This window comes from Ammospiza nelsoni, chromosome 23 (genome assembly GCF_027579445.1).
Source record: "Ammospiza nelsoni isolate bAmmNel1 chromosome 23, bAmmNel1.pri, whole genome shotgun sequence".
Classification (NCBI taxonomy): Eukaryota; Metazoa; Chordata; class Aves; order Passeriformes; family Passerellidae; genus Ammospiza; species Ammospiza nelsoni.
The window spans coordinates 622,169-635,246 of NC_080655.1; the positions used below are offsets into that span (position 1 = coordinate 622,169).

General features: G+C 50.0%; 1 protein-coding gene across 2 annotated transcripts in view; it reads left to right on the forward strand.

The window, feature by feature from the left end:
* Nucleotides 1-13,078, forward strand: part of KCND3 (potassium voltage-gated channel subfamily D member 3) — an 82,974-nt gene that overhangs the window by 50,979 nt on the left and 18,917 nt on the right. For both annotated transcript variants that reach the window (XM_059487985.1, XM_059487986.1), the window contains exon 2: nucleotides 10,467-10,629. In XM_059487985.1, the coding sequence (XP_059343968.1) occupies nucleotides 10,467-10,629 (163 nt within the window). The remainder of the gene's footprint in view (nucleotides 1-10,466; nucleotides 10,630-13,078) is intronic.

Genomic DNA, 13,078 nt, shown 5'->3' on the forward strand with positions numbered 1-13,078 from the left:
ACCTCCTGTGGCTGTGAAATAGTGACTGCCAGACGGCTCATGAATAGAAATGCACTTTGAAAATTGCCCAGATGAAGGCCAGCCCTTGCTGATCCAGGAGTTGGTTATGTGTGAAAAATCACTGAAAGTCAAACCAGTCCATTTACCTGCCCAGAGCACCTTACAGGAGTCTGAAACAGCACTGAACCAACACTCATGAATATTAAAGCACTCCCCAAACAGCTCCTCCTGCCCTTGTGTGAACTGGAGAAGTGAAACCTCAGAGCAGCCTCCGGGGAATGAATTCTGTTGACATTTTACTTCGATTAAAAACCTGATCTTTGTTAAGCCGCACCTAATGCTCAAACACCAGCAAGTGTGAAGGCAGAGAACGTTACACTGGCATGGAAAAGGGGGAAAAAAGGGAAAGGAAAAGAGAGGAAAAAGTCTCAGAGAGATTTGAGCTTGGCCCGAGCTGCCCCCAGCCCTGCCCTTCAGTGGAGCTCGCTCAGGTGAGACCTGGGCTGCACCTGGATCCAGCAGTGCTCCTGTTCCAGAGGGAAACCTGCAGCTCCTGCAGGGCTGGGGGACTCTGCTCCTGCATTTTCTGCAGCCCTGCAGGGTTTGGGGGCTCTGTCCCAGCTCTGCAGGACAGACCCCTCTCCTCGCTCCTCTTTCTGCAGCCCAGCCAAACAGGTGGCTCGGGAGGAATGAGGGGATATTAAATTAAGCTCAGGTGAACCTTCTGGGGAAATTCAAGGGAGCTTAATTGCAGAGTATTTGCTTTTACCTATTTCTCCCTTTTTATTTGGGAAATGCTTATGAGCAAACTTTGTGTTTAATGAGGAGGAAAGCACTGATGAAAAGATGCATTTCTTTTTAACATCTTTAATCTGAATTCTTGCTGGTGCTGCACATTTTCCCAACAGAATGCTTACAGGTGATGAGGTTGTCCGGCAATTTTTTAGTGATTACACTCCAGACTAAACCAGATGCAGGAGATGGATGCACAGCTGTGACTGAGAGTCCTGGCCAGGGGCTGCCAGAGAATCCTGGGGCTTCTCATCTGCAGCCTCTGCTTTAAACAGGAGCGAGCTGAAACCTTGGTGCGGAGTAAAACCCTCATCTCTTGAGCAGATGTATGAGAAACACAGGATGTCAGGATTCTGAGCCAGCCATGGGCAGCCAGGTAGCCCAGCAGCTGATATCAGCACTGATAAATATAGACACTTCTTATATAAGGAGGCACGGGCGGGTCACTGAGTTTTTAGGAAGATGTTCTCATTGATTTCCAATAGGAAATTCTGATTTTAAGCGTGGTGTAAAGTGGCATTTTGATATTATTAATGCCATGTTCTGGATAATATGAATGCTTAATCTAAGTGTAAATAATGACTGTGGAAAGAGTGCCTGGGCAGTGTCAGTGCAAAGAGCAGAGTCCCTTGGACAAAGAGCAGGAGGAGACTCGGGGATAGGGCAGGAAAGGATTGCTCTCACCTTCAGGCGAGGCTGAGGAGGAAGGGGCTGCCCAAGGTGACACAAAGAGCTGAGTCCCATCCCTCAGAGCCTCTCCCTTTACCCGTGACCCTGCAGGGCCCCTGTGCCAATAAATGCCCAGGCAGAGGGAAGGGGAAGGAGTGGGGCTGAATCTCCTGCTCAAATGACAGATGAAGGACAAAAATGTGACGTTTATCAATGGAGTAAATATTAAAATAAAAGGATTTGGGAGGCTGTCATGATCTCAGTGCTTACATCAGGCACAGGCTGTGCATATCTTCACATTACAGCTACGGGGAGGAAAACAAACTGGATTACCAGGGCTTAGTGCTTAAGCACTCTGTTCCCCAGCAAGGCAAGGAACTCTGGCTGTTCTGTGTTGCAGATGAGATTGAGGCCGGGCAGAGACAAGGATCAGGCTGTTTTTCTCTTCAGGCACAACGACTATACCAAATAAATGACATAAAAATCACAAAACCTTCCCAGCTCATCCTCAGAAGTGCCAGCAAGGCTGGGGGTATGTGAGCTCTGTAAGTCAGCCCCAGTTTCAGCCCCAGTTCCACCCTCATTTTCCTGCCATGATACCAAACCTGCCCCATCACCAAAGCCTTCCACAACACCAAACCTGCCAGGACACCAAACCTGCCTCTCCCACTGATGGCCAGGGGAGCTCTGCCTCCCTTTTCAGGGGACAGACCTCCTACAGAAAATAAAATTATTGAGCACAGTGATGGGAATGAGGCTCATTTTACTGGAAACCTCTGGTTCCATTAAAGCCTGAACCCACCCATTCATTTTAACAGGAAATTATTTCATTTTAAGAACAAAAGCAGCAAGAAAACTTCGCTCCCAGCAGAGCAGCAGTTGGGATGCACTGCCCAGGGTCCTCCAGCAGCTCCAGAATCAAGCACAGGGCATCATAAAGACTGGAAAAGAGCCCAAAATCCAACCTTCTAGGGACAAACAGCTGTTGCTGCACCAGTGTTGGATCCCAGCCCCTGTATGGGATGATTTTTGAGGCCCCTTCCAGCCCAAACCATTCTGGGGTTCTGTCTGGGGCTTCAGCAGCTCCTCAGTTTGGGGAAGGACAAATCCTGCTCCTGTTCTCCTCCTGTCCTCCTCAGAAGGAGGGAGAGGTGATTGCCCTCAGACCTGCTCAACTGGAGATATTTTTAGAGGCATTTTTGATCTAGCACTGGATAAAAGAGGGTTTAGACTTGCAGGGGCTTAACTGCCCCCGGGATGCCAAAGGCACAAAATGTGCCAAAAATCAGAGGAAATCTGTGAACTGAATCCTGCAGCTTAGAGCTCAGCCACTGCTTGTCCTAAACCAGAGCAGTGAGAAATGTGCTCTGTTTCCCTTTGTTGGAATCTGCCCTGTTTCCCATTATTGGAATCTGCTCTGTTTCCCTTTGTTGGAATCTGCTCTGTTTCCCATTCATTGGAATCTGCTCTGTTTCCCATTCATTGGAATCTGCTGTTTCCCATTATTGGAATCTGCTCTGTTCCCATTTATTGGAATCTGCTCTGTTTCCCATTATTGGAATCTGCTCTGTTCCCTTTGTTGGAATCTGCTCTGTTTCCCATTCATTGGAATCTGCTCTGTTCCCTTTATTGGAATCTGCTCTGTTTCCCATTATTGGAATCTGCTCTGTTCCCTTTATTGGAATCTGCTCTGTTTCCCATTATTGGAATCTGCTGTTTCCCTTTATTAGAATCTGCTCTGTTTCCCTTTGTTGGAATCTGCTCTGTTTCCCATTATTGGAATCTGCTCTGTTTCCCATTATTGGAATCTGCTCTGTTTCCCATTATTGGAATCTGCTGTTTCCCTTTGTTGGAATCTGCTCTGTTCCCTTTGTTGCCATCAGTCCGTTCTCCCAGGGAGAAGCCCCAGGACAGGAGGAACAGCCCCGAGTTCAGCCAGGGGAAGGCCAGGCTGGATCTCAGGAACAATTCCTTCAGGAAAGGGGCTGGCACAGAGCAGGGGTGGGGTCACCATCCCTGGAGGGCTGGAAGTGTGTGGATGTGACCTGGGGGGCAGTGCTGGACACGGGGGTGCTGCTGCTGCTGCCTGCCTGGGGTCTCTGCAGCCTGAACCAGACAGGAGTGTGCGAAAAAACCCCAAAAACCAGAGGAACTCTGGCAATAAACCCCAAAAACCAGGGAACAAACCTCTGGCAATAAACCTCCCAAAAACCAGAGAACCTCTGGCAATAAACCCCCCAAAAACCAGAGAACATCTGCCAATAAACCCCCAAAAACCAGAGAACAAACCTTTGGCAATAAACCTCCCAAAAACCAGAGAACCTCTGGCAATAAACCCCCAAAAACCAGAGAACAAACCTTTGGCAATAAACCTCCCAAAAACCAGAGAACCTCTGGCAATAAACATCCCAAAAACCAGAGAACCTTTGGCAATAAACATCCCAAAACCCAGAGAACAAACCTTTGGCAATAAACCCCAAAAACCAGAGAACCTCTGGCAATAAAACCCCAACTCCAGAGAGCAGGGCAGGGCTGCCGAGGCTCCCAGAGGGAATTTCACACCCTGGCACGCATCCTGCATCCTGCATCCTGCATCCCGCAGGGGAAGGAGCAGAAAGCAGCTCCTGGCTGAGGTGACACCATCCGTCACTGCAAACCTCCCCAGCCCCGCCTCAGTTCTGCTGAGAATGATAAAACTCTGCGAGGGAGAAGGGAATAACAGCGACTTCCAGGCAGGGCTATTTTTCTTCTTGATTTTCTTTCTATTTGAAAGAAAAATCCCGTTAAATCTGAGGTGGTTTTAATCAAATGCAGACAAAGGAAATTGAACTATTCACAAACCAGCCTCTATTCTCCATTGGCCTTTGTTGCTTTCACTTCAAAAGTTTGTGGTGCAGGCCTGCCCAGGGGAATTCTGCATTCCTTTCATCTCTTACCATCTGATGACAAATGGCATTTTTGGGATCACCTTGGAAGGGACAGAAGCAAATACTCAGGGAATATGAACACCTTGCATTGCATTTCACATCCAGGAAAGGGAAACGTGAACCAGCTGTGTGCCAAACCAACGGGAATTTTCTCATTTTCTCATTTTCTGGAGTGCAGTGAGTTCCCAATGTCATGTTTGGAGAAACCCTGGGGGAGGGACCTGCTCAGGGACAGAGATTTTGTCCCTCTGATCAACCCCAGAATGGCTGCAGAAACCTGACAAAGGACCCAGGCATTACGTGGCTTTTCTCTGCATAACAATCACAATTCCTGTCTCTATTATTTATTCAGTGTTCAGCCCCCAGTGCATGTCCTGTCCCGTGCAGAGCCTGGCATGAGCAATGCCCTGTTACAAACACTCCATTACAACTCACTCCCTTTCTTCCAGCCACTCCTTCAACTTCTTTGAAACCAATTCCAAGTTCAACTTTCCCAGAGCCTGAAGCTTTCAAAAGGCCAATTCTTAAAAAGCTAATTAGTTCCCCATAGGCTTTTTCCTTTTATTTTTCTTTTTTGGACTCAGTAAATATTTCTGAGATTGCTTTTTGTATAATCAGTGTTAGCAGCTCATTAAAATGCACAGTATGTGGATCATTTGGAATGTGACATGGCTCAGCATGGACACTCAAGCTGCTTAAAAAGACAGAAAATAAAAAGATGAGGATGGAATGAAAGCAAAAAGGCAGCATTTCCTTTAAGCTGACACCACAGTTAAGGGTTTAAGACAGGGCAGGGAGCCTTCAGTCCTGCTATTAGGAGAACAGCCTAATTGCTCAATGTACTGCCTGCTCTCTCCTGCCTCTGTGTTCTCCAAAAAGTTCCTTTTACAGAGAGCTGAGATGCAGAAAAAAGGGTTCTCTGAGCAGGTAATTGTGCAAGGTTTTCACTCTGAGTAATATGAGGATTCTTCTTGAATTAATAATGAATGAAGTAATTTAAAAGGCCTTTAGTGTGTGCAGCCAGAAATAAATAATGCCTTAATCTGGGACATTTTATTTTCCATTAAAACAAACACTTTAAAAAGTGGGCATTACTGAGCAGCATTCGGTGCTCTCATGCCAGATGCCTGCATCAGGTGGACAGCAATGCTCAGGACTTGTTCCTCAGATTTCAAGCATGTTCTTGATGTTTGATGGCTGTGGAAGGCAGGGAGGCTGAGAGCATCACTTTGGGTCACAGGGGAAAATCAGCCCTCACTGAATGGGTAAAACAGAAATGAACCCCAAATCAGCCCTCGCTGAATGGGTAAAACAGAAATGAACCCCAAATCAGCCCTCACTGAATGGGTAAAACAGAAATGAACCCCAAATCAGCCCTCGCTGAATGGGTAAAACAGAAATGAACCCCAGATCAGCCCTCACTGAATGGGTAAAACAGAAATGAACCCCAAATCAGCCCTCACTGAATGGGTAAAACAGAAATGAACCCCATTGCCATCCCCTTCTCTGTGATATTCCTTCCGCTGCTCTGGTTAATGAATGGTAATGGGGAACACTTGATTAGGAGCCTTTCATCATTTTAGGACTAGGGGCTTTAGCTTTCTGACCTACTTTTCCTGCCAATGAAATTCCATTTTTAGCTTCCACTCAAGGTCTGAATGTTACCCAAATTCAGACCATCTGCTTTAACTGCCTACGGGCTGAGGAGCTGATCCAAGCCGGGAGGAATAAATGGAACCAGCGGTAATACATGAAGTATTCTCCGCCCTGTGTGTATTAAATAACCTACTTAGTTCGTTCCTGAGTCCTCACAAACACTCCCATTCCTGCTGCTGTTGGAGGAGCATTCCTGCCACCAGTTGCTCCCAGGTCCCCTTTTCTGCCCAGCCTGGAACTGGCTCCAGGCTCAGCTCATCCCCTGATCTGGCTCTGCTGAGGGTTGGTCCAGCCCTCAGGGAATCCATCAGGGAGTGATTCCTCCCTTCCTGATGCTCCTCCCCACTGCAGGAGAAACAGAACCTCCTTCTCCTCAGAGCAGGACAATTCTGAATTCATTCTGTCCCTTCGCCACACAAAACCCAGTCAGAAATACGAATTTATAAACCAGAACAATACCAAAAAGGCAGCTTCGCCTGGAAAATCCCTGCTGAGCAACTGCTGACCACAGCTTTGCTAAGGATCCAAGTGAATCCAAGCGCTGGAGATAAGCTGCTGGAGCTGGAGCTGATAAGCATCTCCAGCCCCATCCCTCCCTGCCTGGCTGAGGGCTGCAATTGCAGCACAATTTCCAGAGCATCCATGAAAACATCACCGAGTGAGTGATGCCAGGGAAAAGGAAAACAGGAGTGTGAGAGGATGCCAGATCTCACAGCTGAATGCCCAGCTGGGGAAGTGCCCAGCTCCAAACAAGGCAGAAAATAAGGATATTTAATGTAAAAGAATCCTAGCATGAAATAGGCGCTGTGCTTCCCCGGCACAGCTGATTTGCTGCTCGAGGCTGGCATTTGACAGCCCGTTTGCAGATTCTCCTGCCTCAGAGCCACCGAGCCTCTGCTCACAGCTCAGCCTTGCAGGGGCCCAGCCCAAAGCAGTCTGGGCTCCTGGGTCTGTAAAACACAGCTGGGCACCCCTGGGGACACCCCAGGTGGAGGGGAGGGGGCTCTGAGCAGCCTGAGGCAGTGGAAATGTGGAATAAATGGATTTTAGAAGGTCCCTTCCAACCCAATGTGGCAGAGCGGCACAGGTGAGCTCTGGGGCTCATTCCAGCTGGGTGGGTGAGCAGAGATGAATTAAACCCCAAAGCAGAGATCCAGCCCCTAGGCCTGCCCAGCTGTGAATTCTGTGATCTAAAGCAGAGATCCAAGCCCCCATCCCCGCTCTAAAGCAGAGATCCAGCCCCTAGGCCTGCCCAGCTGTGGATTCCCTGCTCTAAACCGGGACAGGACGAGCAGAGTTTGCTCCACACTTTGGACCATTGGGGTGACACAGTCATCTTTGCTCTGGGGCTCACAGCAGCATCAGCAGGATTACCTGGGACCTGCACCTGTGACATGGAGGGGCAGGGCTGCCCATGCAATATTTCAGTCTGGCAATGCCCCTGGACCCTTCCAGCTGAATTCTGGCCATTTCCCCTCCTCTGTGTGGGCCCCAGCACTGCCCAGTGAATCACTTGGAGCACAAAAAGGGCTCTCAGGCACCTGGAGAGCCACATGCTAATTCCCTGCTTCATTCCAGCTCTTCATGCAAGAGGCTTTCAGAGTCACAGTCTATTGTGCAGCACACAATGATATTACTCTGTCCCTGTTGTCCTAAAGCAGACACTTCCAGGCTGGAGCAAAATCTCCTTCTGCCTCTCCTGTGCTGGGCACAAGGTGGAGAATGAAGCAGCTCCCCAAGAGCTGTGGGGCAGAAATGCTGCCCAGGGGAGAGCCTTGTGTCTGCCCCAGCTTTGTCCAGCCCTAAATCCCATCCCGTCCTCCTTCCCCCAGGTGAGCCCTGCGCTGAATCCAGCAGCTGGGAATGGCTCAGTTGTGATCCAGGTGGATTCCTGGCAGTGCTGGCAGCTCCTGTTGTGCTGTGCAGCTCCAGCACCCTCAGACCCTCTGCACGTTAATCGCCACCCAGCTCCTCTACCAGCTGCTCTAATCAGATTATTGATCAACTGCTTAGAATGCACTTTCTCTAGAAGTTTTTTAGATGACAATTTGCCTTTTACTAAATAAATTAAAGGGAAAGTTGTGTTCTCCCATTCCAGTCAGGGAAAAAGAAGTTTTGGGGTTGAAATGCCTAATTAGCAGTGACTGGAATCCAGCAGCTGAGTTTATTTGAGTTTATTGGCACTGTAGCTGATATAAATATGCCACGGGGCCATTAGTGCCTTGTGGCAGCATCAGGACAGAAATAATCTCTCAGCAATGAATATTGCAGGAGCCGGGGGTGCCAACAGAGCAGCAGAACAAGTGCAGCCCAGAGCCCTGGCAAAGGCAGGGGAGGCTCTCGGGCAGCGCCAGGGATGCGCTTGGGGCTCTGGCCCTGAGAAGCAAAGCTGAGACCTGCCCAGGGCCCAGGGCTGGCATTTGCACCTCAGGTCAGCTCTGTGGGGCACAGGACGTGTCCCCAGGTGCCACCTCACTGGGGTGATGTCCCCAGGTGTCCCAGAGCAGATCCCAGGGCAAGAATGCAGGAGGGTCCTCCACAGAGAGCTCCAGTGTGGCCAGTGCCACCAGGGCCACCAGCCCAGCCCTGCAGAGCTCTCAGGGCTCCTCCTGTCACAGGAGAAACTCCATCTGCCCACAAACCCTTCCTGCTGCCTGGGTTTGATCTTTGCTGCTGTTTTAAGCACTTCTCTCGAGTCCCCATAATGAGGTAACTCTCAGTCTGCGTGTAAGAACAAACCTCCCTGAGCCAGACTGTGAGCCAGACACTTATTATTGTACTCTCTGCAAATGCACAGAAGGGCTTTTTCTGCATGCTTCAGGTCACTGAGATCATGTTTGAGGCATATGATTAATTTCCAGCCTTATTGTGTTAAGGGCCAGCAGCAGAGGAGGGAGATGTTTTTGGAGCAGTGTTAAATGAGGCAGAAGAACTTGTCACTTAGCAGAGCTTTGAAATGATCTTTGCATAGAGCAGCAGCTAAGAAGTTAATAGACATGAAGAGGCATCTATTGATTTGAGGTGTTCTGAGGGGTTTTGGTGTGGGTGAAGGCAGGAGAAGGATTCTGTTTGGGATAAATAAACCTTGGCTGAAGCATTTAACATGCAAGGAATCCTGCTCTTACTGAGCCCCCCATTCCAACAGGTTCTTGCACGGGGACAGGAGTGCAGCTGAGAAGAAAGCTGTTTTGAAATGTTTGTTTTTCCTCCTGGATGTAAATTATTCCTAGCTCAACTCTATTCCCCTCAAAGCTCTTTGTTGGTCATAGACTGACATCAAATGTAAAAATAAAGCCTCAATTTAAATAAATAATTTCTCCTTTCAACATTTGCTGCACCCAGCACCAGAACATCTCAAAGATAACCACAGAAATCCCTAAAACCATCTGATAGCAACCAGGGGTTGGTTTAGATTTCAGTTTTCAGATTTTCTCCAGAGCAGAGGCGCTCCAGCCCTCAGAGCATCCCTGTGGCCTCCCCTGCACAGCTCCATGTCTCTTTATGCAACACAAATCACAGCAGAAGATTGTTGGGTCCAACCCAGGGCAGAGCTTTGTGTGGATATTTTCCAGCTGGTCTCACGTCCCTGAGAATTCACCTTTTACTGAATGCAGACTTTGAACAAGCCCCAGATTTCTGCCTGTGCAGCTGGCAGGGAAACCGCTGGGGTTTGGGATGGAGGTGTAAATCAGCTCTCATTTGCACCTGGGTGCCAGGAATGGAAACCCACGAGCTGCTCCCCAGCAGGGGCAGAGTTTGGGCTTGGCTGGGGCTCATCTGCATGGGGAGGGGGGCACAGGGTGCCAACACCCAGCAGAGGGGCTGTCTGCGCTGAGCTGAGCTGAGCTGCCAGGCAGGGCAGGGGCTGTGCCAGGGGGGCAGCACCAGGGGCAGAGTGGCTGTGCCCAGCCCAGGGTGGCAGCACCAGGGGCAGAGTGGCTGTGCCCAGCCCAGGGTGGCAGCACCAGGGGCAGAGTGGCAGCTCCAGGGGCAGAGTGGCTGTGCCCAGCCCAGGGTGGCAGCACCAGGGGCAGAGTGGCAGCTCCAGGGGCAGAGTGGCTGTGCCCAGCCCAGGGTGGCAGCACCAGGGGCTGTCCCTGGCATGGGGCTCTGAGCTCCGGTGCCGCCCCAGAGCTGCCCAGGCCTTGCTGAGGCTCAGGGTCTCAGGAGGACTCTCACGGGTCTCAGGAGGGCTCAGCAGGGTTCTCCTGTTGTTTGTGCCCACAGCTATGGGGACGTGGTGGCAGTACCAGCCCAGGGTGGCAGCTTCAGGGGCTGTCCCTGGCACGGGGCTCTGAGCTCCGGTGCCACCCTGGAGCTGCCCAGGCCCTGGCAGGGCTCTCAGGAGGCTCCCAGGGCTCTCAGGAGGCTCTCAGGGCTCTCGGGGTCTCAGCAGGGCTCTCCCGTGTGTTTTGCCCGCAGCTACGGGGACATGGTGCCCAAGACCATCGCGGGGAAGATCTTTGGCTCCATCTGCTCGCTCAGCGGGGTGCTGGTGATCGCCCTGCCCGTGCCCGTCATCGTCTCCAACTTCAGCCGCATCTACCACCAGAACCAGCGCGCCGACAAGCGCCGGGCGCAGAAGGTAAGAGAGCCTGTCTGTCTGTCTGTCTGTCCATCCTGCATCACCAGAACCAGTGCATTGACAAGCGCCGGGCACAGAAGGTGAGTGAGGGAACCCTGTCTGTCTGTCTGTCTGTCTGTCCATCCTGGGCCAGAACCAGTGCATTGACAAGCGCCGGGCGCAGAAGGTGGGTGAGCCTGTCTGCAGCAAATGGATGGCTGTGTGCACAAACCCCTTAAATCATCCCCAGGAGCTCTTTATCCTCCTGGCTGCTTCGCTCCTCTGTGGTTTCAAACACACCCATCCAGGAACATGCACTTAGCAGCACACAGACCCCTCAAAGCTGGGGCTGAACACTGGGAATACACAGAAGCCCCTGGAAATGTGAAGGGATTATTGAATATTCCAAATTCTGAACAGTTCTTGCCAGTGGAAGCTCCCTGAGTCACTGAGAGAGCATAACAGATTTACTATATCTCTATTTCAATCTGCTAAATTACACCACAGCCAGAATCAGGTTTTTACAACAACTGCAAACCAAAGGCCTGAGGTTCTTTTTCTCCCCGTGGGATGCTGCCTGCCAGAAATGCGAGACTCAGGGGACCTGGTGGAGAACAGTAGTAGAGAAAAGTGTTATTTGTGCTCCAGGCAAGCATCTGGGCCGTGCCTGCTTCTCCTTGCATCCCAGGGAGTGACAGCAGAGAGCTCAGAGACAAGACCTACAAAACCACAACGTTTGGCAATCACAACACAAGAGGGGAGCAGCAGGGAGGTGCAGGAATGAGCTGCAGCCTCAGCACAGGGCAGCCCCTTTCTCCAGGAGCAAACCAAGATTTCTCCCTCCAATTCCGCTTTTCCTTTGGCCTGGGATCCACTTGGTAACAGGGAAAAGTCCCAGCACCTTTGATGCCAGTGTGATTGATTGCAGCTTTTATAAAGCTTTGCTGTATTGACACACACAGTGTATAATTTCTCCCCATTTGAATTTCTAATTCCCTTGATATTGGTGGAATTTCTCAGTTAAGAAACTTTTCTCAAGTCAGAAGAGTGAGTAATTTTCACATGATCAGCACTGCATGAATACTAAAAGGAGGAAAGGGAGAGAAGCACGTTAGTGACAGTGCCTCTGGAGCTGGTCAGGGTGTGCAGGGGGACACTGAGGATCTGCTTTGATACCACACTTGTTCCAGCATCATCCCACACTGCACTGAATCCCACCTTCAGGAACAGTTAAAACTCTGCCCCCATCTCATTGAAGTTACAAAGAATTTTGCATGGCTTTTGCAAGAAGGTTTTTTGGGAAAATCTCTTTGCTCTCTCGTTCCCTGAATATGAAGAACCCATCAGCAGCAGCTCCTTAGAGCAGAATTTGGGAGCACACCAGGAATTTAGTGGATTTTGTTCTCTTTGAAGGGAGGAGCAGATCTTGGACATGTATCAGGATAAATGCTGTGAAAGTTCTGCTTAGTTTGAGAATCATGACTCTCATGATGTACAGGTAGATTTCAAGACAAGGCTCTAGACATTATTAACTTTTTATATGAACTCAGACTGAGATTTTCCAGTGACCAATAACCAAGGCAGAAATCCTGTATGAGCATCAGGGTGGCTGGATTGACATTCCCAGGGCTGCACCCCAAAACCCAGAGCCCAGCCCAGCCCCAGCTTTGCCTCTCCACTGCTGAGGAGGCTCTGGTCTAGCAGCAAGAGGAATTTAAATAACGTGAATAAAGTACCAGGAGGTGGCTGTTACTCATCAGCATCTATTCTTCAACTAACTGAGGAGAAATGTTCCTTAAAAAGAAAAAACCCAGTAAAACACAAAACCCAGCTACCAGTGATCTAATCTCTTTAAAGATAAATTATTCTTTGCCAAACCTGTGCTGTGAGACAATTAATTACCAGGAGATCTGGCAAATCTTAATTCATTGTGCTGTGGTATCAAATTCTGTCCTCTGGCATGCTGCAAGGAGCAGGTCAGTGTGACTGGGAGATGGATTGATCACTTGTGACAAGGCTCATTTTGGTAAAACTGCTGTGTTTTTTTCCTTCCCCAACGACTTTTCCCCCCCCCCTTTTTTTTTTGACTGATGTGCTAAGAATAGACATCCCTGACTTTGAAACGATGCTGCTCCTCAGTGAATGTCACAGCCTGGGATCTAACGGAGAATGTGACACTTAAAAGGCCTGACAATAGAATGACTTTGTAATTCAGATGATGCTGGAGGAGCCCCTCTCTGTGCTCAGCTTGCAGGAGAAGGAGCTGGGTGGGGGCAGCACCTGCCACCTGCCCACCCGGCAAGGAGAGGCAGAGGCAGGTGCTGGCAGCGCGGAGATGCTGCTCCTTTGGCAGCAGCGGGGAGGAGAGCACATCATGGCCTGGAGAAGGGGTGAGCGGTCCCCAGACACAGATCATGGTCTGCAGGAGGGGTGGGCACAGTCCCAGACACAGTTTGGAAGCTGCAGGAGG